The 26806-nt window shown below is 33.7% G+C and overlaps 2 protein-coding genes across 2 annotated transcripts in view; one reads left to right on the top strand and one right to left on the bottom strand.

Annotated features, from left to right (window-relative positions):
• The window catches only part of mon2 (Mon2 homolog, regulator of endosome-to-Golgi trafficking), a 41957-nt gene extending 24868 nt beyond the window's left edge, over nucleotides 1-17089 (bottom strand). The window contains exons 1-15 of the mRNA XM_085953913.1: nucleotides 16874-17089; nucleotides 13340-13471; nucleotides 11239-11421; nucleotides 11032-11149; nucleotides 9871-9974; nucleotides 7476-7601; nucleotides 6855-7118; nucleotides 6274-6388; nucleotides 6017-6148; nucleotides 5308-5404; nucleotides 4607-4758; nucleotides 4347-4489; nucleotides 2177-2296; nucleotides 1676-1886; nucleotides 825-955 (exon numbers count right to left, since the gene is read on the bottom strand). Of these exons, the coding sequence (XP_085810039.1) occupies nucleotides 825-955; nucleotides 1676-1886; nucleotides 2177-2296; nucleotides 4347-4489; nucleotides 4607-4758; nucleotides 5308-5404; nucleotides 6017-6148; nucleotides 6274-6388; nucleotides 6855-7118; nucleotides 7476-7601; nucleotides 9871-9974; nucleotides 11032-11149; nucleotides 11239-11421; nucleotides 13340-13471; nucleotides 16874-16993 (2148 nt within the window). The 5' untranslated portion in view covers nucleotides 16994-17089. The remainder of the gene's footprint in view (nucleotides 1-824; nucleotides 956-1675; nucleotides 1887-2176; nucleotides 2297-4346; nucleotides 4490-4606; nucleotides 4759-5307; nucleotides 5405-6016; nucleotides 6149-6273; nucleotides 6389-6854; nucleotides 7119-7475; nucleotides 7602-9870; nucleotides 9975-11031; nucleotides 11150-11238; nucleotides 11422-13339; nucleotides 13472-16873) is intronic.
• Nucleotides 17090-17485: 396 nt separating this feature from the next.
• Nucleotides 17486-20045, top strand: Uch-L5 (ubiquitin carboxy-terminal hydrolase L5). Its single transcript, XM_085953685.1, has one exon. It carries the CDS (start codon nucleotides 17559-17561, stop codon nucleotides 18528-18530), a length of 972 nt encoding a protein of 323 aa, XP_085809811.1. The 5' UTR covers nucleotides 17486-17558; the 3' UTR covers nucleotides 18531-20045.
• Nucleotides 20046-26806: the final 6761 nt, after the last annotated feature.

Here is a 26806-nt window from a genome sequence, read left to right as displayed (position 1 = left end):
AGATTTGTACCAGACAACCACCGGACAAATGAGAATACGAGCTAAGAAAAACGTTGTAAAATAAAAAAATTAAATAAAATAATTACAAGATAAAAAGAACTTTTTATATACAACGTTTTAAAATTTTCTGTTGAATCATATAAACTTGACTTGACTAGCTTAAACGATCAAAAAAAATTGTATTTCATAGAAATAATACTGAAATATCATTTTGACACTCATATTGATTTCCATAGTAACGCACATATATATTAATAATTTAGTTGTTCGGACCCTAGCAACCAATAATAGTGGATTAGATTACGGATTTCTTCCGAAATAACTTTTCATACAAAATAGAAATAACTGAAAATGAATTTAATTCTACTTAAAAATGGCTAAAAGTATTAAAAGAATGCATAGGCATCGTGTTCTGATATATTCTAAAAGTTTCAACAGTCTAGCTAGTCGGGAAGTTAGTTAAAAATTGATTGGAAAATTTGTACCGGACAAACAACCACCGGACAAATAAGAATACGACCTAATAAAAACGTTGTAAAATAGCTTTTGATATTTCAATATTAACTGATTAAATAATTAGGAAAATACATAATAAATTTATTATTTAATTTTACACTGTCAGTGATATTTTAACATTTCATTGATTTAGTAGTTATATTTAGTTTCATTGTCAATATTAATTTAATATTTTTATTATTAATTGTTTATGTTTTGTAAGTATGATTGTCATAGTATGCTCTACTCTTTTCGGTCTATCACTGTTAATCTATCCCAAACATGTATTCTTCGCTACGGCCTGTTGCAAAAAAATGATTGCGTTTTACCAGGTGCTGAAGAGTGGTGAGGACGGGGAGCCATGCTTGCTGTAATGCGGCGCCATGTCTGGCTGCTAACCGAAGAAGAGCTCGCAGACCGGCCACCTGGCGTCCAGTGACGACCACCCAGCCTGGTTGACCTGAAAGACCATGATTATTACAACTACTCATCAGCAACCTAAAAAACAGTAAGAGCAGGGATTTTGGCATGATTGAATTAGTAACTACATATAGAACAGTTAATAATCTCCATGTTCTCGACTCTTTGTGTAAAAAATCAAAATGGCAGCCCGCTGTTGAGTCATTTGATACAATGATGGTTCATTGTATAAATAACTTTTTTTATGCTTGTAACACAATTTTTTTTTTGACCATATGTGATCCTAATAAGATCATACGGGCCTCCACAGACTGGAGGTTTGTGTTAATAGATTTTTGTTTTTACAAGAAATGGATGTTAGCTACTTGCTCAACCTATCAGGTCCATACTCTGACTTCAAACACAATATGTGTATTTGCCAGACCCATGATTCGAATCTGCTGCTGAACCTATGGAAGCCGCTTGGCCATCGTGGGGCTAGGACAGTTGTGGCAGATAAATCTTTAAGTACGAGTGTGATGTTTCATATAACCGAATCTACAGTGTAAAAAGACTTGCAGTTAATATAATCATTAGCCTTAGTAACCCTTTTTCAGTTTCAGGGTTCTAAAGGATTTTTAAGCGATGTTAATTAGGTACTGTTAGTTCCATTGTTTGGTCTCCATTCCTTAAGATTTGGTCCAAATAAGTGGCTACTTCAATTGACCGATGGCCCAATTTAGCAGAGACTGTATTTAGAGATTAAAATATCTTAATTCACCTGGGGGCGGGGCGGCTGAAGGTAAAGGAGTACCGACAGCAACCACTTGATGGCGAGGATCAGGATCTGCAGGTGGCCCCGGAGAAGACAGGGAGCCTCCGCTGGCCCTGGGACCCGGCAGCGCTCCCAGAGCCGGAAGAGGGTAGTGGGCCGGCAGAGCGGCTCTGCATAGCGCTCCGGCGCATGCGTCTCGGGCACTTGAATGATTCACCTGTTAATAATATTAATTCATTATTTTATATACAGTAACAACTTTCATATTATTGACAACACTCTATTTATAATGTGATCATTAGTATTTTTTCATTATATCTCCATCGCTTGATATTCAAATCATGTGTCATCCAAATCATGTGTCATTCAAACCATTGTGTCAACGCGACTTGAAGAAAATTAAAAAGACTTACAAGTGAAAGGAGATCTTCGATGCATAGGTCGGTAAACAGTTAACGAAAGGAAAAGATTGTTCACGTTTATGTTTCAATAAAATAATGTTCCTACCTTAGCACTGACTCTGGCAAGGGTATGTATAGTCCTCAGAACGAGTTCCAGTTCACCGACGCTGGCTTCAGCCAACACTGACAAACCCCACACTAGCCCGCACCAACTGGACTGTACAAGCTGTAATAATATGAAGAATAATGAACAGATTTTCATTTGTCGTCTTTATAAACATTATATTTTGTCTTTTATTCATTTTGCAGAAACATAGTATTTTATGCTTATAATAATTATCACTTAATAATTTTAAATCCTCGGTGGAGTAGTAGCAGCATTTGACTCTGAAGCAGTGGGTCATGGGTTTAAATCGCATTTGGCAAAATTCATTTTTTTAACGTGTGTTTGATCCAGAGCAAGTACCCAATAGGTTGCGCAAATGGCTAACATCCATTCATTACAAAAAAGTTTATATCCACCAAAATGTGGAGAGATCCTGACGCTAGCTAGGAATTGAGGTGAGTATCTATTATGACACCTTGATTCAAACCACAAAATCTGGTTGGCAATATTAACAAAATTAAGGCTATACTTCAGTTGAGGCGTGGTCTAAAAAGATCGTGGCTAGGCGATGTGCGGATTGTGCAAATGACGCGTGCCGAACGAAATATAATTTATCATAAAAATTTAACAGGCGTTCATTTAATGTTATGTTTATTGTTATATTACTAATAATAATAGTATATTCATTGACATGTTTTCTTTTTTAAGTACATATGTAAAGTTTTTTAATTATCTTTACTCGATTTAAGAATATTTTCATCCGACGCCATTACAAAACCAATCGATGTGCGGACACCTCGACTGTCAGTCTCCGATTAATTATTTGCCGTTTCACTGAACTACACTCCTCTTAAAGAAACACTTCAGTTGCATAGCATAATTAATTTCGTCGTGATTATATATAGTACGAATGACTTAAATGATAAAGCAACTTGGCCAGAATCCCATGGATGCCGGTTCCATTCCCGCTCTGTAACAATATTTTTTTAATGGATATATTTCTGGGTGCTGATGTTGAATATTATTTAATATCCACTCTTTTGGGGTCAATATACTATGCCTACAGTCTTAATAGTCGAGCGGCTTACGTGTCAGTTTATAAGGTCGTGGGTCCCAGGTTTGAATCCTGGGTCTGGCAAATACACACATTGTTTTTCAATTTGTGTTTGGAGTCAGAGTATGGACCTAATAGGTTGAGCAAGTGACTAACATCCATTTCGCGTAAAAAAAATCTGTTAATAACACAATCACTGCTGACCTTTTAATTACCTTATAGTTACCACATTTAAATAACACAATAATTACATCTAATGGCCAACTGCTCCAAACGCGCCAGTCGCGGTGTTAGCACTAAATGAGTTAATACAAACCTCCATTCTGTGGAGGCCTATATCGTCGGTCACTATTAAAAAAGTCGGATTTGCAAAATGCTATTTTTCAGTACGAGCAATCAAAGATGTTTCATCAAATATCCTTTGTGACCTATTGCTTGCCATAATGAATAATAATACGGGTTATAGAAACTTTTCTAAACGTTTATAAAAACATCCGTCTGTCCAGTGAACATAGCAGCAACTGTCAGATCCAACGCATCTTGCTCACCCACGCCCAGCCAAGAATGTCGGTTGGTAAGAACCGACATTGTTATTCGGACACTCTCGGTAGATCCGTCATTTTTAACTTGAGTATCTCGAAATTTTTCAAACAAACAAAAAAAACTGTGATTGTGGTATAAATGTTTAAAGTGTTTAAATAACTTTTACGTAATAATCCGAAAATGACAAAATTTCAGATCCGACTTTTTTAATAGGGACCGACGATATGATCCTATTAGGATCGGACATGGTGAATTGAAAAAGCAAAGATGCTATGCCTACGAGTGAAAATATTTCAGTTCCCTGAATGATTCTTTCTAAATGTATCCCACTCCAGACTTGGCCTTCATAGAATTCAGTTATAAAAAATGAGTTATGAATGCCTCCAACTGACAAAATAGTAAACTTAGTTACAGTTAAAATAGGCAAAAATATTGTTCCATGTTTCTATGAGACAGTTTTGAATCAAGCACCATCCCAGAAAAGAAAAAGGGAACTGCTTATTCCAGTTTGGCAGACATCTATAAATGCATAATACTATTGAAATAACGTGTTTAATTCTACACAATATTAACCTGTAAATGTAATATCTGTTCTTTCTCGTCTTCATCTGACTTCTCATTATCTCCATCTCTGATGACAATTTCCGTATTGTTTTTATCGCCTATCTTCTTCAAATCGATCACAGTATTCCTCTCGTTGTTTCTCGCTTCAAGATCTGGAGAAATACAAAACAATATTATTACATTATTATAAAATGATGCATCCAATTGACCTCCACAGTCACATTCACTATTCAAGAATTTAGATTGAGATGACAATTCCAATAAGTTACCTTGTGGTTCGAAGTCTTGGTCATGTAAATACTGTGGTCCGCCAATAGTAAGAGCTATGGATCTGACAACTTCTATTAGACAGGCGTAAGCAACCGATATGCCGTATCCATCTTGAACTTGTGGAGCCTCTGTACGGTCTAGCATTTCCAAACTGGAATAAAAAAGAAATATTAATATTGTGTTAGCGATACAAGGATCTAGAGTTTGATGCCTGCTAAATGGGCGAAATATATACAACAATTTGTGCATTTAGATACAGGGGTTTTACTGATAATTGACATATATTTTAATTCCAGGATTTCTTTATCATTTTTTCGTTTACTTCATGGTTACTGTGTTATTTAGGAATGAATAAAAAGTTAAATACACTTGTGTAATTCATTTAATGGACTATAAACTTGAATTATTCAAAATTCTAAATGAGGCACTCCCGTCAATTTACCATATAGAATAGGCCTTTAGCATTCATGAAGATTTTAAACATACATATTTTCAGACAGTTCATAAAGCATTCAGGGCCTTTCATTGGTCGCCGGCGTATTGGTATTAAACAGTATGGAGCCAATGAGGTATCGATCGATTAGTTTCGAGGGGTATACAACAAATATTTTATATCATTATGGTGTACGATTTTCGTTTATAAGGGTGTCTCTATAAAGACTCTAGAAAGAGGAAGACGTGATCAAGAGTAAACACTTACTATGTCCACTTGGACGTTCCTGGTGGAAATGTAACACACAACGGAAGCCACACTCCTTTCCAGAAAAATCCAGCTTGCTGTGGGACACCTGTCATGCCTGTAATATGAGAATAATTACAATTCAGAAAATATTTATAATTGTATATACATAATATTTAATAGCAAAGCGCATGTCATTTACCAAAGTTTAAAAAAATATTGATTCATGCACTATTTGTAGACGGATTGGAAGTTATGCGAAACTTTTTAAAAACTAAAACAATATATAAAATTATGGGTGGTGGGTGTGCCATGGGGTAATTTGGGGAAAACATCAATTAAGAATAGCCATTGCCCATTTGTTTAGCATTTATTTCTATTTTTTTTCCGTCCGAGTAGTTTACCCCTAAAACAATCCTCTCAAAATGAAAAATGAGAGATTTTTTTAGCTTTTAAAAATGAAAACATTTTGTTAAGAATCCAAGTGGACATCGCTTTTCTTTTTCAATCTATCATTCGGAGCTGCCTGTTAAAAAAATATTCGGTAAGTGGACTTAAAGGAAATTTTGCGTCCCAGTTGTGGTTTAACTGGGATCCGGAACAGGAACGATCTTGCTTATATACATTCCTTTCACTTGCTGCCAGAATTTCCGCATGCACTATAAGTTCACTGCTGTTTTTGTAAATATTCTGAATTGAATAATAATACTATTAAAATTACAAGACTTACCAACTGGAGTATTGACTTGTGATGCCACGAAAAGACTCTGAAGATATGCTCCTAAAGAATTGACAATGTCTTGGAAGATATTTGTGGCATGCGGTCGAAGATCATAGCACTCGCAAAAAGAGGTCAACAGTTCTGAAAAAAGACAGCTTATTAATAATTGCTATTCCTGTTGTTTATTGGTCTGTATCTAGTATGTACACATAAAATACACTTACATTATGTATGTGAAAACATGGTGGCATTGAATGAAGACTTACCAGGTCTTATGGACATCTTGTGTAGTACTTCAAGAGCCAAAGCTCTCTGCCAAAGTGGTTTGTCAGGATCCAAAAACTTGATCGTCAATGATAAGAATATTTCACACTCTGTTACCTGTAAAAAAACATAATTACAAATTTCATTTTAAATAATATTTTCAACCATTCTAAAAAGAAATTGGGTATACTGCAGTTTTTCCAACAATGATGTGTATATTTAAACGCCATGCTTTTACTTTCAAAATAATTAAATATTATAATATAAGAAATTTTATTGGTGATAGACTAGTACATACAGACAGACAGATACTGCCAGTCTCTCAAAACGCCTCAGCAATGTTGCCATTATATTTATATTGTTAGATAGATGCCCGATGGTAATACGGGTGAGATAGGATGTTAATAATCCACATGTTGTTTATCTCATTGTGATATTTTCTTTTGTCGTCCCCATCTTTCCACCAACTGAATTGCGGAAATGGACACCAACCAAAGCTCGTAAAATTGTCTGCTAAGATACCTTCATAAAGTGGGAAACTATTATGCTTTAATTGGTACGAATATAAATGTTATATTCTCACCAGTAAGGAATGATACTTGTGCAGTATCACGGACACCATCCTCAAGAGTCGCATGCTGACGGGGAAATGCGGGCGGTCGTGGGCTGGAGCGGAATTTAAAGTTCCACCTCCTCCGTTCCCACCTGCTCCACTTCCTCCTCCTGCCCCGCCCGAGGATAATCCCATATTCGATGAGGACCCGCTGCGATACTTCACATTTGGTGAAAAGAGTCGAATTATTAAAGCGCAAACATGCTCTTTTAAAAGGAATCGGAACTCTGTAATCTGTAAACAAGAAAAAATACATTTTATGTAATGATTATACGTACCTATATAATTTTAAGACATCAATTTCATTTTAATTAATTAAGATATAATGAAAATTATTTGGTACTGTTCGGTTAAAGCGGATACAGCAGAAAACGCATTTTGAAAATAGCCGATAAACTGGATTATTTGTTAGGTTAACCTAACCAAACCTAACCCAACCTTACCTAAACTAATCCAAACTAACAAATAATCTAGTTTATCGGCTATTTTCAAAATGCGTTTTCCGCTGTATCCGCTGTAACCGAACAGTACCAATTATTTAAACAACATAAAGCATATAAAAATAAAACTATTGTGGTTGCAAGTAGGTACCTTGAAGAAGATTTCCGAAAAGTCGGTGAGAACAGTTTCCAAGAGTTCCAATCCGAAAGTCTTTGATATGTCAGTGACTCCAACTAACCAATGTGGTTGATCTCCATTCACCAACTGAACTATATCCTGTTAACAATTAAAAATCATTATTAATTCAAATGAGGCGTTTAATAACAAAAACCGATATGAGAAAACATGAGATCAAAATCTAACAAAATATAATGTATTATTAAGTCCATATTCTATGTGCAATTTGACACAATATGTGATGGTCTATTGAAAAATGCCCCAAAATCACACGAAAAAATGTTTAAAAACATAATGATTTACGGAAACCGATTATTTAAAGTGAATAAATAAATGTTGACATGTACAATTTTATTTTTCATGTATTTATTGCAGAAAGAGATTAATCAGCTAATAGAAATACGCATATTGTTCGAGTTTGAAAATAAAATATGATAGAAAAAAGAAACTAGTGGCTCGGTTTGAACGCGCCCATTCATTTATGGGTATTTGCAGTGGCTAGAGACACTGGTGTCTCGTATGAAACGACTCTAACGTTATAACGTTAATATCAACCAGTTACAATTGACGCACTGATATTGAAATGTGGACTCATCAGTTTTTGTTATTAGACGCTACAAATAGCCATGGCTGTGAATTAAATAAGTAATTTTTGCCATTTTTAACCCCACAAACGATTTTATTTAAAGAAAAAAACTTAATTCGGTTTTATGTTTTTCACTTTGACAGTGGTAATAAGATTTTATTATTCTAAATAATATTATAATAATGATCAGTAGGTACCGGTTTCGACCACTTTAATAGGTCATTAACAAATGAGTTATCATTATTCCCAAGAGTTTTCCTCGTATATACTAGTAAAAAATATATAAAAATTTTGTACTATGTTTTCTTTACTCAAAATCCTTTTATATTTCTCAAACCTTTACAATATCACATCATCAATTTGCTCTTATCAAAGAATATTATATTTAATGAACCATAAAAGTTAGTAAACAATGAGATTTGGATTCTATTAACAAATAATTACAAGATAAAAAGTTTTTATATAAGTTTTTAAATTTTCTGTTGAATCATATAAACTTGACTTGACTAGCTTAAACGATCAAAAAAATTTGTACTTGATAGAAATACTGAATAATGAAATGTCATTTCATATTGATTTCCATAGTAACGCACGTATATATTATTTAATAATTTAGTTGCAAGGACCCCCTAGCAACCAATAATGGTATTGAAATAACTTTTCATACAAAACAGAATTAACTAAAAATTAATTCAATTCTACTTTAAGATGACTAAAAGTATTAAAAAAATGCATTGGCATTGTGTTCTGATATATTCTAAAAGTTTCAATGTCTAGCTAGTCGGGAAGTTAGTTAAAAATCGATTACAAGATTTGTACCAGACAAATAAGAATACGACCTAAGAAAAAAGTTGTAAAATGAGTTGATCACTTCTTTCGAACAAGATCTTCTTGTCAACTTGTTAAAACTGTGAACTAATAAGCCCCTCCTACTTTTAACCGCACTTCGACTGCAACGACTTCCAGTTATTGCCCAGATCTTGTTGTCGGACAGTAAATTATTAAGATCACCTATGTTCATAATCTTTTTATCACTTATTGTAAATTTACAACCGTGTTTATTCTTAAACAATATGTTTATATGTATATAACTAGCTCACTCAACTTCACCCGGGGTTTTTTCTCAATGTTTGTGTATTTCTACGGTTCACTATTACAACCCTTCATGAATTATAATTTGTTTTTTTAGGTTAACATCGTTCTTCAATTAGCGAATCTGCGATACTGCCCATGGTTCTTTGGCTTTAGTTTTTGTTATGTCTTGACAAAGAAAAAGTCATTCGGGAATCAGAAAAGCAAATGAAGACCTGGTCGTTCTCGTGCAGGATGGAGGGATAGTGTAGTGTTGGATTTAAAGACCTTAGTCATTCTAAACTTGAGGGAAACAGCTTTCGACAGACTTGCTGGAGGAGGCCAAGACCGACATAGGGTTGTAGTGCCAGGAAAAAGATAATATCAATGTATGTATCAATATTTTATAGGATACCTACCACCTAGTTAGTTATTTCAATGTAAATACTGCAATTAAAGATAGGAGAGAAAAAACATAAAATTCACAATGCATGCAGTATCGTAATAAAAACCACCAAATGAATAAATGAGGAACTGAGTATTAAATGAGTGATTACAATAAATGAGATATTATGTTAAAAAAAAAGATTCTGTAGTTTTCACGTCACTGTCTAACTATTTATGCAGTGATGCAAATATGTAACTGCTGTGTACGAATATTTATAGATATCCGTGATACTAGATTACAGAGGAAGTGAATAATATGAATACCTGAAACATGAGGTACGCATCTGCTGCGCAGGGGCGTAGGTCCCGTGGGGCTTTACTGTTTGGCGGTCTTACATCGGCTGGATTCATATCCCTGTATGTCTCACCTGAAAAAAATATTATTGTCTTATAATATACTGTTATCTGCAGTTAATGCTTACTAGATCGCCATCCAAAGTCAGCGGACGTCTTCGCATGAATTCTAGCTAAATCACACATGTGTGGCTATTTCTACCGTGAGTGATTATTTAACTCTGTACACCAGTCATAAAACGATTTTCAATCCCCTGGCGATGCAAATTTATGAATGCAAAAAGTGCATAATATCATAAATAATAGTCTATTACATATAATATCATAATTTTTCATATACTAAATATAGTACATATTATATAGAAACAAAGTTTTTGTCAGTTCTATAATCTTCGAGTGTTGATAACTGTTTCGGGTAAGATTTATTTTGTCTTCTGTACATCGTTCAAGACCATTATAATGGAATTCTAACATGTAAACATAGCTGCCCTATTATATAATTAAAATCTAGTATTGTAAATATTAATATAGTGATTACAATTAAAATCTTCTGGAATAATTAATTAATAATACCCCACATTTACCATATTTCCCATTTTAATTATTATTTATAGTATGTTTTTATTTATAAAATAGAAACACTTCCGGTTTAGTATTTATTCAGAGTTTGCAGAGATTTAATCAATAATAACAGAGAATATACTTCACACAATACACGAAAATAGATTAAAAAGATAAGATGAATCGCTCGACCAAATAACTAGATGAACATGCCAAAGAATTAGTTCAGTTCAGGTAAGTATCACATTTGACAATTAGAAACCACACTTATCACTAGAAACGAATCTTGATAGTGTAAGGTACTTAGATTCAAAAATAGAGGACCTGTATGATCAAAAGGGTCAGAGCTAATCAGACTAAGCTGGCTGGCTGTAAGACTGTGAGAGATAAAAATTAAGGAGTTGACACAGTGTTAAATCCTCATTTGTCTACGCGGCGTCCAGTCAATGGGCAGCGCCATTTATGGGTCTCTTTTCAAAGTCACGCCGCTACATATTTAATTTAATTGCAAACCTTTTAATTCAGTCACTATATATCTTTAACACCTATACTACACCTTAAAAACGTTACCTTTGCAATCGTTGGAAGCTCTTTCGAAGACAAGAGAAACAAGTTGGCGGACCGTAGCTCCTGCAGCATGTTGGGCACCCCCTCTGGCTCCTTGCAATCTCAGACATACAACTAGAGTCTGCAAACCAAAAATAAATACTATAGAATATGTATATTATATGGAAAGATTTTTTTAACTACAAAGCATTAACCGGGATTTGAAATTACCCTAGCTAATGTGTCGCCTCTGACAAGATCTGAAGTAGTAAGAAGCAAGGCAGCAGTTTGAAGCAATCTCGGTTCCAGCCCGCCAGCCGCTCCGAGGGCTGCCAGGCAGTCAACAACATGGCGGGCGCCTCGGGCATCCACTCCCCGTCCAGCAATCAGACGTTGCATTGTTCCCAAGCAGAACTGCAACATCATAATATACAGACAGAATGGTTAAATACTTATATAATATATTATTTTTATAAAATTTAATTTTTCTCCTCTATACTATTAAAATAACATTAGGACATATTATAATTAAAAAAAAATTATTCAATGAATAATTCACAAGACTTGAGAATGTAGAATTTTTTATTGAACATAAATAATTTGAAACAACCTCAGATACATAGATCATTATAATACATTCGACTGATTGGTAGGTGAAACCAGAAATGTATTGACATAAATTTTTAATTGAGGTTCCTCTACTTCTGTCCGGAAATAGTTTACATATGCAGTTGTATATATCACACTTCATCATGAGATGTTGTATTAGAAATAGATGGCCGTATAGTATTGAGATCGAATTCATGTTTAAATAAAACATTAAAAAAATACGCAATAAAATACAAGGGAAAGATAGAAGAAAATAGGTAGGTAAGTAAATTAGAAATACAATTATATTTATATAAAATTCTGCTAGGTGTTCGTAAGTATTAAGGCATAGCTATTAAATATATGATAATAATGACAGCATTATTATCCGATATTTGATACAAATCAATATCGAATTAACGTTCTTAGTGAATCTAATAAAATTAGAATATTAGTATCTGCAATGCACGAACAACGCATTTTTTAAAAATCTCAATGCCATACGGCCATCTCTTTCCGGTAAGACAGCTCATGGTGAACAGTGCTATAGCAAAATGTAATATGGCTTAATTACACCAGCAGACACGCAGATCCAACCGGATCCAAAGATTTATGCCGATCGTTGTGAAGAATTGGACTTACAATGCAATCACACGCAACGATTCTATCGTGTTGACCCTTGTTTATGATTGGTTTACAATAAACATAGTGTTGCTATTATAAAATACTTTAGTGTTGTATACTTATTATTCTTTAAATAATGGATAGCTACCTGACGAGTTAGATTTATTGTAATGAGTATGGCTATATTACAACTCGCTCAGACGGACAGAAGGACTCGCCGTAAACGAAAACACTAGGTCAAAAGTTGGCTTAGTGAAGAACAGCATGACGGCATGGTTTTACAAATAACTTTATTAAAGAACTAACCCTAATGATGAAATACACGTGGCATATACTACGACCTTATAGAGAATTTCACAACGTACATAAAAAGCTTCTACTACCTAGCTCCAAAATAAGTTATAGATAAATCAATACAATAACTATATTATGAAAATAGTGTACAGTTAGCTACCCACATACAAAAATGCCACTGGTAAATTTCTTTAATATTCGGCTATCAAAATAATAATAACATTCTACTTAGGTATCAACTTGATTTATCATTGTCTGTCGATAACATCTGCGATGTCTTCAAATATCATATCAAATTATTATTAGAATATAACGGATTTTTAATATTCCACATTGTCTCTGGTGTGTATTAATTCAATGAGTGTGTCCTCGGCGCTAGTCCATAAGGTTGGTTTTTTTGTCATCTTGAGGATAATTATTAGTTGATAGTATTGGAAACAGTTATGAGAGATGTTGATGCTTGATTGATGATTTTAGAATGGCACGATTAGCTACAGCGACGCGACTCGCAAAGCGGGTGGTAATTTCAGATATTTTCGTACGTTCTCGGCAATCTTTGATACGGCTATAGAAAAATCGTAGCCAAAAAATAGGAATTGTTCCAATTTGCTCATGACTACAAAGGTGACTTTTAACCATAGATAATATCTTTTCACAATTGTAGCAGACGGTCGAACCAGACGAAATCTGCCAATTTAATAGTGGGTAGGTATGTTTACAACCGATTCATTGTTAAGTGCCACTATTCCATACAATAAAATATTCTATAAGGCTTTCGAGCCAGGATTGTCCCATCTGTTGTATAGAATTATTATATTTTACAAACCTTGATAATCTTGATATCTTTCGACTCGCATCCTTGCACCAGTGGATATAAAATTTGATTGACGACACCATAAAGCGACGCTTGTGGATTGTTGGCGGCTAGCGATAACTTCTCTATGGCTTCATCACATGACTGAAAACATAATTTCGACAATATGTACTTGACACTCTTCCTAGCTGGATCCTGTATGAGGCCGCTCAAGAAGTCCTTCATTATGGGATTTGAGTGGAGGGAGGCTTTCTGTATATAGAGCTTGAATTTTTTCCTCTGCACAGGGTTTGATATTTATTAATACAAAAACATTAGGAGCATTTGTAAAGGGCTAACAATAAAATTTTTCATGGTAAACATTTGGGAAATTGATGGAGGTTTCATGTTATCGAGGTAGAGTACAGTTTTCTATCTGTTCGGCACTTCTGATCACAGAGACCGTTGGGGCACAATTACCCTTGTCATATTATGATATTTATTTATTGTTATTAATTATACATTATCTATTAAGTAAGGATATCTTAAACCTTGCAATAAATTATACTCAAATGATTTCTGGCGGTTATCGGTTTAATATAGTGTTCCTTTATGTTTCTGTAGGTTTGTTCGGTAACGCATTCTAAGGTCGCTCGATTTCTGTGAATTAGGTAAAGTTTGGCGACCGCTCGCCGAAGGTTGAAGAGAATATATTCGGTAATTGTACCGCAGATGTCGTCATGAGGTCATCATTTTATATTTTTTTTTTACGAAAACGGTTTATTCCATGTAGACAATTATAATAAATACCCTTTTCTGTCGGCGCATAGGCTTTTCGATACAATAATTGTTAATTGAAAATTTGAAATTTTCATACATTTTGATGCATCATTATCACAAACTAAGATTATATTAGGTAATATTAGGTTGCGGTAGAGTAAATTAGATTAGGTTAGGTTTGGTCTAAAAAGAAAGTTATAAAATCCCATGACATCATCTGAGGCACATTTACCATATATTTTTTTCTAGACACAAGGGACGTGCACGGTTTATGATTAGAATAAATTACGATTTTATTTTTAGGTTATCAATAGGTAATTCAGGCATTAGTTTCAGGTTGTAGATTTGGTATCAGTACTTATTCACTGAATAAATATGATAAAACTCTATTGAAATGAATATAATTATTAATTTATATTACCTATATAACGCAAAACAGATGTGTATACATCGTCGGTGTTTTGTAAAAAGGGTGAATTAACCAAAATGCTACTTTACAGGAGGAGGGTTTTTAACTTTTGACATTTATTTGTTTTTTACCTGTAGATGATTATAAATATCTAACAAGTTTCTAATAAAGCTTAGAAAGAATACTGTCATTATAATAGGTATTATTATATAATATTTTAAAAGGCCTAATATGTCACATTTGCTTTTTATTTCGTAATTTTAATTAATTTAATTTTAGTCGATTATCGTTTTTAAGTACTTTCATGTGGAGATAAAAATTCGCCGTTTTTACACAACAAAGCTAGCGGGGTACATATTGTATTTTCATTAAAATCTCGATTTCGCCAAAATGGTTGATTCGCCCTTTTTACAAAACACCGACGACATGTAATTATTAGTCCCATAAGTAATATGAAATAAGATACTTTATTGTCAAGACACGCAGATCTAAACCGGACCTAAAGGAGTACATTTGGGCGCCTGAATAGTATTTTCAAAAGTGACTTCCCATTATGTCTTACGTGTAGTGTTCAACAAATATATTATGCTACCAGTGTTAAATCAAAAAATAGCGAGCAGCACAACATGGCATGGAAAGGTGCATGTTGGCCACAACGCGGAAAGATCACAAAGGAAACCAATTGATAAGGAAGTAGACATATGCATTATGATACAGATCACTAAGTAGATGAAATGGCAATGGACTGGACCAGTGGCGGCCGGTGATTTTTTTGATTGTAATTTTTGAGGGTGCGCTGGAAACTTACCTTATTGAAAAATGAAATCAATTCGACGTTATTTTTGATTTGACAAAACGTTATTGACATTTGGGAAATTACCTGTATATTTTATATTTTTAATAAAACATGTTGCGAGTTACTTTTGGATTAGTTTTATGAAACGATTGTATCTCTTATAGTAGATAAATACCTCTTACTTTTAACGGAAGCCATCTTATTCTATATAAGTACATTATCTTTAGCAATCTGTACACGGTATGAATAATGATTATTATGAAACTGCACTTTGTGAAATAGTGTTAAGATTTATTAGCTTATCACTAGAATTCATGAATTAATAATTTTCTATATTATAAAATATAACCGACATCACTTCGCGTTTAGTCAACACACAGGATAATGAAATATTAATTTTCCGTTAATGCAGTAGGTACCAAAATTATTTTTATCTTCACTGATTTAAATTGAAGTACACATAAATCAAAATATCTTACCGACATTGTATTATATTTCTAACCCATTTTAAATTTAGAAAATAATGTATTCTATTGTTTTTAGTTTTACAGGCATTTTACATACGAGATTGCTGAATATGATACTAAAGATAATTTGAGCGTGAACAGTAAGCTGCAGCGTCTATAATAATAAACCATATTTGAAATCTGTAATTGCTCTCTACTCAGACCAACATGATGTCATTTTACCCGGTCGGCGCACGATATTCTGGAACTTACGCATGGCGAAAACGATTAGCACGGTTTAAATTGGGTTCATTTTAAGTAAACTAAATACTATATTGCCGGGGCGCCGCAAATGATTTCAGTGAAGATGACGTATACGGTGCATAGTGCCTGTATTATCGCCTATTGGCAATATGGGCACATCGGTTTATGGTTTGCATTACAATAAGTGAGCGATAATATTAAAAACCTATGAAGAAAAAATATGATTTACGATGTTGAATGATGTTTCATAGCAATGCAAGCAGTGCAGTGCACTTGTATGATGTTAGACCAGCCGCCGCTGAACTGGATATGTCGTTTAGCGAGTGGACAACGGCAAGACAAATGCCGTCATACAATGGTACCCAAGGGACTCTAACACGACCACAAGGATGCCTTAAAACCCACAGGGTAAATGAACTCATACAGTTTGGTGGATGTACGTGGCAGCAAAAAAAATAGGAACCGAGAAGAGCTAGGAGATGCCTTCATCCAGCAGTGGATCAACAATCGCTGATGATGATTACCATGTGCTGTATTTTTTAATATGGTAATATTATGAGAGATTCATTAGGTATCTTCAAATCTCACATTTTTATCCTTATCTAAGTTTACTCCCATCTGTAGATATACGGAAACAGTTTATAACTTCTCATGGATAATTGTCATAATAATAACTTCCTCTAGTCTAGATTGCACAAGAAAAATTGTGCATTACAGTTTTATTAAAGTATGATTATTTTGTTATTATGTCATCTAATTTACATCACTCCGATAGGAATATGAACCAGCATTCTATTCAGGCAGTTATATGCTGATAATAGCTTCTTAAAATCACCCATTATCCATCAAAAACTATTTTGACATAAACATACCTCTCGTATTTGGGGGTATTTTTTCTTTGTTTCCAAGCTTAAGTTTTTAAAGTCATTTTGCAATACTTCCAAAAACTTCTTAGTGGAATCATCGCCGGTTACGGGGGCGACGAATGCCATTATTATATTTATATATCAGTTATTCTTAACAAAATCATTATATGCGGCAAGGAAACTGCCATGTACACAATATGACAGTTGTCAAATTGTTCGTCTGGAGATGCAAGTGTAAAAAACAGTCAATATAAATAAATATTAGAATAGATGCTACTTACTGGATACTTCAACCAGCCATGGTCTTGAATAAAATTGTAATTTTGAAAAATATAAGGATGATAATCTTTAAAAGTCTTTATGAACTAAATCAATGGTATTCATTTTTCTAGTAAATCATCTATTTTTTTTAAACAAGTCAAAACTTATTTCATCTGACCGTTTTTTAAGATCAAATAAATCTCATCAGATTCAGACACGTTTTTAATACCTACCTACCTATGTCCTACATAATTTAAGTATTCGTTATGGTTAAGTATACTCTAACCCTATAAATTGCTATTAATTATTTTTTAGCCGCAAAATATTTGAACTTTCAAGTTGTCAACAAGCAACAACATTATTTTCTAATTTCTACCGCATCATTCAAGTCATTCTCCTCGTTGCGAATAATTTTATTATATTCATAAAAATGTCGGAAAGTGCTGGTAATTGGAGCTTAATTGAAAGTGATCCGGGTGTTTTTACTGAACTAATTCGTCAATTTGGAGTCCAGGGAGTCGAAGTTAAGGAAATTTGGAGTCTAAACAAGGAGGCTTTTGACAATCTCCAACCGATTCACGGGCTGATATTCTTATTTAAATGGGTACCTGACAACGAATCCACAGGATCCGTAGTGCAAGATAGCCGCCTGGACAAAATATTTTTCGCCAAACAAGTTACAAACAACGCGTGCGCTACCCAAGCAGTTATTAACCTCTTAATGAACTGTAAGCATACCGACGTCGTATTAGGCCAAATATTAACGGATTTGCGCGATTTTTGTCAGACATTTGGACCACCGATGAAAGGGTTGACTTTGAGCAACTCCGAGCTTATAAGAACGGTGCACAACTCATTTGCTCGGCAAACCCTATTCGAATACGACTCGAAAGCGGCAGGTAAAGATGATGATGTATTCCATTTTGTCGGTTATATTCCTATAGACGGCCGCCTTTACGAGCTGGACGGTCTCAAAGCGGGACCCATAGATCTAGGAGCTATCCCGACTGAGAAGAACTGGATAGACGTATTTAGGGAAGTAATTAAAAACCGGATAGAAAAGTACAGCGAAGGCGAGATTCGTTTTAATTTAATGGCTCTCGTATCAGACAGGAAGATGATCTATGAAAGACAAATAGCGGAGATTTCTTGGCAAGCTGAAGAGAGCGGTATGGAAACTGACGCACAGAAGAATGAAATTGCTAGATTGCAGTTATTGGTGGAAACAGAGATCGCAAGTAACCAGCGAACTCAGGCCGAAATTGCCAGGAGAAAACATAATTATTTATCGTTCATCGTTGAACTGTTGAAGATCTTGGCTAAGGAAGGCAAGCTTATGCCACTCTACGAAAAGGCTAAAGAAAAGGCAAAACTTAAAGTCAACAGAAAGTTAGATATCTAAAAATGCATCATGTGAAACTATCATCGACTGGAATTTCTTTAATAATGAAACAATGTATCTGAGTCTATCGTTATAATATTCCACTTGGATGAAAAATTCAAATATTTTTTTATAAAATTGCGAAAGCTAAAGGTCGAAGTCCATAGAATGTCACTAAACACTAATTAGCCATTGATGACTGATTAGTGTTTAGATTGTGCGCAATGGGTAACCTAAGGAATGAAACAAGTCTGATAGCTGTCATATTTTATCCATAAATTAAATAAATACCTACAGTTTTTATGCCATTTCCTTGTTTCTGACTATTCCGATTATATATGCAAACACTAAATACGCCTTAATATTACTAGATTGTGTAAATACACTCCATAATTATTATTAATTTTCATGCCAATAAAACTGAGATGACACTAGGTATATCGTATCCGTGGTGCATCCTTTTATTCAACTAATCATTTATAACATTTTTTTTTATTCCACGAATAATTCACAAGATTTAAGAATGTGACATTCTTTTTATTGAACATACATAATTTCAAACAAAAAATCTTGGAGTGATCCGTGACGTCGGTTGGTAATTAAGGTAATCCGTTGTAACACTATTTTGAAATAATTAAGATATATATATCGATGGATTCGTTATTAAAATCTCTACATGAAAATTTTATCGCCTCTTTCAAAATCCGCTACGATTAACTGTCATTTATGATACAAAATCAATGCGTCTATCAATACCCGCTATAACACTACTGAAACATTCAAAAACCTTTTTAGTTCAAAAAGTTTTTATTGAGTTTCTAAACATAATGAAAAAGTGTTATAGCGGGTTTTGAAACTCAGCGACACATATAACCAATACAAAAAATCTTTTTTTGAAAAATAAATAAGACACCCAGCAGGAATCGAACATGCATCTGCAAATTTAAAATAGTGGTTCTTACAATACTCTCTGACGCGCTTTCTAAATTGAGTTACTATTGGCAATCAGTTTTTGTATTTAAAATCAATCATGGCCTGATTATTAAAATATTTTAATAATCAGGCCATGATAATTTAAAAAAATGTCAGAACAGTTTTGATTGCAGAATGCTCAGATTTTCGCATCTTTCATTCTATTTTGATATTGGATTTCAACGTTATTTCGATTTAAAAGGATAAAGTAGTGAAACAGAAGTTTGCAAGTTTTCGAGACACTTATTATTTTCATAGCGAACATCTAAATGAAATGTGGACATAAATAAATCACATAATTCGTGTATTTTCACACTGCATTCGTTTGCATCTCTAGATCATTTCATGACTAAAATGCCGCATTAACTTAATATCGACATTCTATGCAGTTCGGCCAGACATGCTAAGAGAGTTTACCTACATCAAATATAACATTCAACATGTAGGTGATTGATAACATTGATTTTGTCTACATTTTTATTATTTCACTTTGTTAAAGAAATATTATTTTGTATTGAATTAATATTAAACATCATTCTCAGGATATTTGAGCATTTCCCTAAATTGTTTTTTTTTATAATATATTCTATTTAATTAATATTGTACATCATGGTTTTGAAACAAAGTTATTATTGTTAATTCTTATCAAAAAAAAACTTTGTTTCATTACCATTATAATGGAGTTCTACCACATAAAGCCAGTTCAATTAATATAATTTGTACATGTCAATATTTAAAAATTAAATCACAGTGTTGCAAACCCACATGGAAAGCAGTATGTATTTCAAAATTTTTATTTCATCTGATATAAATATTTCAGCCACCATAGCAAAAACAATCTAGAAAAAAATTATGTACCCATATATTTGGAATTGACATGTTACTGATTTCCCAAACTGCTGATTAAACTTTTATTTTTGATTTAACTGATATTGTACTGTAATTTTGATCCTCATACTATGTACATATAGTAGGTACGCAAAAAATAATATAATTATGTATTTGTCCTGAAGGGTTGTTAAACTAAACACTGGCAGAAAAAAATCAGGATACATTTACCTACACCTACTTGACCAACATTCATTATCAGCCAGGACTAATCAACTGCTGGATGATGGCCTCCTCTAGCTCCCATCACTCTTTTCGGTCCCTATTTCTTCGCTGCCGCTTACGTCCATCGAACTTTATAAGTCCGTCCATCCAGCGGGTTTAAGGGTGATTCTGTGGACATTTAGTGTCTCTAGGGTACCACTGTATGTCTGCATTGCCCAGCAGTTGTCTACTTGCCAAACTACATGTCCAAACCATTGCCATTTCATCTTTTTAGCGACCTCTATCACATTGCGTACTCCCAACATGTACCTTTCCATGTCATGTTGCGCTACTCATAATTTTTGGATTTCTCTTACGTTAAAAGTCAATGTTTCACACTCATATGAGAGCGTTGGTAGCACATATTGTTTGAACACTTCACATTTCCAACACAGTGGGAGGCCACTTTTGAAGATGCTATTCAGTCGCCCAAATGCACTCGATGCCAATTTGGTTTTGCGAGCAATCTCGTCATACATATCACCCCACCCCGTCAATTGATTTTCGTTGTCCGAGATAGATGTAGTTGTTGACCCACTCGATTTGAGTGTCGGTGCCATTATCAACATTATAAAGAATTAATTTTATAGATGGAAAGGCACTTAATGTTGAATTCAATTTGATATCATACTTAATTAAAAGTAAAATATACAACGTCCATTTCAATTGTTTGTAAATAAATTTCTAGTGACGAATATATTAATACCTAATTATCAAAATCATATTATGAAAATAGATTATAAAATACATGCCTACATCAATGATTTTAAAGTTTTTATTTTTTCTCTTTTCCTCTTTTGTCACTAAATCCGATGTGGACCCTGGCCTCTCTTATTTTATTTAGAAGATGTTTCTTCCGGCATTATTCAAGTAGTCATGGAAATCCATATGGAGCCATTGAGACAATTTTTTTCGCATGAATATGGGATATAACATATTGTACTGAAATTTAATCACTAACCTATGGTGGATTTCCAAGATTTAATCAGTAGTTAATAGAACAATTCAATTTATTTATTTTTAGCATATTGTGGACATATCAAATTATAAGTTTAAGACGTTCACAACAAGACGTTCACAACAAGACGTGAAACATTATTATAAAAAATAGGAAAAAAAAGTAATAAAAGCGATAAAAATGAAAATATAAAAAGAGAAAATAATATAAACATACAAAAGCAGTGTCAATACAATTATGCATATATAGTAGTTCAAAGAAGTACACCGAGTTTGTTAAGGAGGCCTTATTTTAAGAATTTATAAAATAGTGTCCACCTAACTCGCCCTCTCGCAAGTGGAATATATCAACACCCGAAGCAAATTGGTTGAACATAGTTATCGCCCTCCCAATTGGCATTACCAGTGGCAGTTTGGTTCTGCACCTTGGGAGAATAAACAACTAATCAAAGTCTTGGGGATGTAATACATGTCGATACCACAGTTCAATAGGGGAACAACTCATAATTTAAAGGTTTTGAGTTAAGAATGCCATTCGATGTAGAATAATCTTCTCTTTATAATTCAACAAAAAAAAATAATCAAAAATTTCTTTAATGTGTCATAAAATGGAATAACCCTTTCCGAGATTAATCAGTAATTCCGTTATATAATCAAATTTATTGGTTAATTCTTTATTAAAATGTACAATTTCATTGTGCATTGATGAATTCCACTAAATTAAATATAAAAAAACATACACTTTCATCGAAATCAAGGCATTAAAATGAGAATTACTGCAAAAAATTAAAACGCCATTATCTTGGAACAAGGTTTTATGAGTTGTTCCCTTATTGAACTGAGGTATCGATGTATCTAAGAATATCTTATTGGAAGAAATTTGTAGTGATTTCATGACATAATTTTATATTTTTTATCTATTATGGTTTGCTTGAATTTAATTTAATTGAATTTTAAAAACTACAATACCATAAATAAGTATGACTGACACAGTTTGGTGTGCAGTATTTATGTCATCTCCACAGCCTACATCCATTCACCCTTTGCCACAGAACAATGGTAAATGCTGTGCTCCTGTATGGCTGTGGGACAGTATCTTACCGGGCTCCAAAGGTCTCCACTTTTGAGCTTTTCCAATTGACCTCTCCATCAGATATTAGGGTTTCATTGGTACAACCGTGTAACAAACATTCGAACTCGTGAGTGGAAGGCATCATCCATCGGTGATTGAAGTACTCACGAGACGCTTTAAGTGGTTTGGACATGTTTTTCGGATGCTGTCAGAGAATGCAACACTCAGTACCCAAGTGACATGGTATAAAGATTGCGTTGCTGACCCACCCTTACCCTGCAGTGGTGAAAAACGATCTCCGCACTATATTGGTCTTGAATGACAGGAAGCATCAGACAGAAGAAAGTAGCTTGATCTCGTTTTGTCCAATGCTAGAGCGTTATCTTCGTATCAGGTAAAGTAAGTGACTAGATTTGTAGCTAAAAAACATTCCTATTTTTCTGGTATTGCCAATGGCAGAGGATCTTCAAATTATGTATTACACTGTGATTGGTAAATGGCATCTGTGTTTTCCAGGTCAGTACTACACTCAAAAGTCTATATCAATTGATAAAAAAGGAAGATGGCAAGTTTGTGTGGTGTATTTTCAACAAGTATTGATATACATCTAAAGTATTAGAATCTGCATTTCTTTCAAAAATCATCCTAATCAATCAGGAATAAGGTCTGTTTTAAGCTGAAGGGATTATGACAGCGATTTCCAAACTGGGAGGTGCGGAGTGTTGCAAAGGGAGGCGCGAAAAGTTTAACACAACACAGGTTTGCAATTTGGGAATGCATAGTTTATAAATGGCCGCTAGTTATAAACTACATAAAAACAGTCTATAAAAGATTGTTTGCAAACCTGTCTGAAAGTATGAAGACTCATTTTATAATAACTCACTTCTATACTATTGTGAGCGCTGGCTATCTCGTGAAAAAATGAAATAAAAGAGTGAAATCATAATGTTGAAATTTGAAGCAAATTTGTTTAGGAACGATAATTTTGTTGTTATACTTGTCTATTTGCTTGAAATTAAAAAAAAAAAGAGTGAATAAATCAATGCATTCACTGATTTAAAAAGACAAAGTGAAGGCATTCATAAAAAAATTGGAGCTTTGGAAATTAAAATTACCAAAAAAATAATTTCGCCTTGTTTTCACTTTTAATTAATGATTTCTGCGCCAGATATATTGAAGCAAACAAAAATCTATTTACTGAGTTCTTGGTTAGTCTTCGCAGTCTTCACATTATTTTATTAATAGAAGTAAACATAATTTTTTTTTTTTTTTTTTTGACCATGTCCGATCCTGATAGGATCATATGGGCCTCACAGAGTGGAGGTTTGTATTGACAGATTTTGTTTTTTTACGAGAAATCGATGTCAGCCACTTGCTCAACCTATTAGGTCCATACCCTGACACACACAAATTGAAAAACAATATGTGTACTTGCCAGACCCAGGATTCGAAAAATCTTACAAACTTGACTTGACTAGCTTAAACGATCAAAAAAATTTGTACTTGACATGTCATATCGATTTCCATAGTAACGCACGTATATATTAATAATTTAGTTGCTAGGACCCCAGACCCCTAGCAACCAATAATGGTGTCGAAATAACTTTTCATACAAAACAGAATTAACTGAAAATGAATTCAATTCTACTTAAAGATGGCTAAAAGCATTCAAAAAATGCATTGGCATCGTGTTCTGATGTATTCCAAAAGTTTCAAATGTCTAGCTAGTCAGGAAGTCAGTTAAAAATCGATTGCAAGATTTGTACCTGACAAATAAGAATACGAGCTAAGAAAAACGTTGTAAAAAGTCGCCTGCGGCGCTGCTTTATTTCATTATTTTTAAATATGTGGTTGTGCGTTGCAATTTGATGTGATACCTATATGATGATTAATATACTTAATGATAACTCTCGTGTATAATTTAGGAAACACTACTTTAGAGCACCACACTGCCCTTAACCTCAGCCATAGGTAGGTGGGCCCGCCAAAGATCCTGGCCTGGGGGCCTGCTTCAGGATGTGGGGCCCATGATAGAATCCATTTGTCAATGAACGATGTTGAATTTGGATTGACTACTATTGAAATTGATTGTGCTAATAAACAAGCACATTCATCACATGAAAAACAAATTAATTTAAAAATTAATGTAATTATCATAATTAGTAATAAAACCATGTTTATTTTTGTAATTATTTTTTTTTCATTTTTGTATTAGTACTTACATTTTTGCCTATTTAAAAAAGTGTCTGTATTATTTAATGAAATAAAGGGGGGGAGGCGCCAAGATTAGATTTTTTTAAAAGGGAGGCGTACTAACATAGAGTTTGGAAACAACTGGATTATGAGATTGATGTGTAGAGAAAATAGTCGTGGTTGCGTGGAAGTTTCGAGGAGAGACTTCATTTATCGATATAGTAATAATAAATGCAGTGATACAGATGGCGTTATGATCGCAGGTACAAAGATGCTGATGATATTGATAGATTAATAGGACGCGAAACTGGACTCAAGATGAATGAAGAGTTATGGCACACCCATGCTTATTTATACAAAATTATTGTCACAACTGAATCATAATAAACACTTGATCTAGGTTATGTTATTCGGTAACGAGGAAGTTCTGACCAAGCGCTGCCACAGCTCCGATATGTTTTGAAAACAAAACATGAATATCAAAGTGTATCATAATTATTTGTAATGCTAAGCGATGTGCTCACAAAAGGGCATAATATAGTATATCAAAAACGTAGCTGCATACCCATTACAAGAGGGCATTTCATCATGTCAATGTCATTTCTACAAAATAATTGAAATGCAAAAAAAAATTAAGCATTAATAATTTACAATCTATATGGAAACTCAATGTAAAAAAGTATGACAACTTTTTTATAATATCCAGAGACCCAAACTACAGTCGAACTCTGTTATTACCATCACGGATATAGCGAGATTTCGGATGTAATGAGGAAACATTCGTTGACATTTTAGTTAATGATTTTCTCCATACATTCATTCACTTATATAACGAGCTACTTATCGGATACACCGATCCAAAATATCGTCAAAAATTTCCTAAAAACTATTAATGTGTCGATTGTTTAAAAACATTTCGTCCCTAAGCAATAAAATCCGACCGAACAGGATGCCGGGATCGGATTACATTTATGACACTAGTTAAGTGTCTAAGTACCTACCTAATTGGTGTTGAAAAAGTATCCACGCATATGGCTGAAATTGCATGTAAAAAATCCAAGGTTTGTTAAGTCAGTAGGTACCTACCAGCGTTCATTACAATAAACAACTTTTGTAGTTTATGAATGTCATGCTTGTTTCGGGGATTTTTACGATGGCTTTCAGATTTTTATGTTCTACATAATGTGCTTACTCTGGACAGTGCATAATAAACACCCAAGAGTCTTTTAATGGGTTGGGTGCTTTGAGGGGAAATTTAAGAACAATGACAGTGAAAACAATGAAAACAAGAATCAATTATATTTTATAAGAAGTGGATTGACAGAAAAATGTAATATGTCTGTAAATAAATTCAAATTGTGTATTTTAGTTTGAATTGTGACTTTTTGTGTTATGTGACCGCTCATTTAAAAATACCTATTCTCTGATATAACAAGTAACGCTTATTAACCTTTTAACAGCCCAGCTGAAAGTACTAGGTATACTCCCCAGGGCCCAGGAATTAATTATATTATAAAAAAATTAAAAGAATAGTGAAAAGTCCAATATAATGCACTTACATATATGAGACCTCAATTGAAGTTCGGCGAAAAAGTTTTTCATACACAATTTCGTGAAAATGTCTGAAAATTTTCAGGTATGGTAGGGTTGTCACAACACTGCACTTACAAGAATTAGTTGATTTTTTTTTTTTTTTTTTAATATAAGTATTTTGAAAAATAAATTTTATAGTATTTTTGTAAAATGTCACCATAAATACTTATAGCACTAAGAAGTATACTAAACACATTAAAATCACTAAAAACTTTCTTGTGTATGGAAAATTTCGAAGCACGGTTCAAAACACAGAGCAATGTCGCACTGCTTGCACAAATACCTAGTTTCTTTCCGTCTTTTCTGATTTTTTGTATTGGCACATACATAACATCTTCTTGCCGCATTAATTTTATTGTTAGTAGGTGGTATTTTACCCAAAAAATGTCTTTCTGTTAGCCTAGGGGGTAAGGGTGCT

The sequence above is a fragment of the Rhyacophila brunnea genome, unplaced genomic scaffold (genome assembly GCF_057557595.1).
Source record: "Rhyacophila brunnea isolate RB1 unplaced genomic scaffold, BYU_Rbru_1.0 scaffold_4, whole genome shotgun sequence".
NCBI lineage: Eukaryota > Metazoa > Arthropoda > Insecta > Trichoptera > Rhyacophilidae > Rhyacophila > Rhyacophila brunnea.
Note: the sequence above shows the minus strand (reverse complement) of the source record. Positions and strands in the feature narration are given on the sequence as shown.

Excerpts from the sequence above, each read along its gene's own strand:
- Uch-L5 (XM_085953685.1), top strand. The coding sequence starts at position 17,559 with ATGTCGGAAAGTGCTGGTAATTGGAGCTTAATTGAAAGTGATCCGGGT.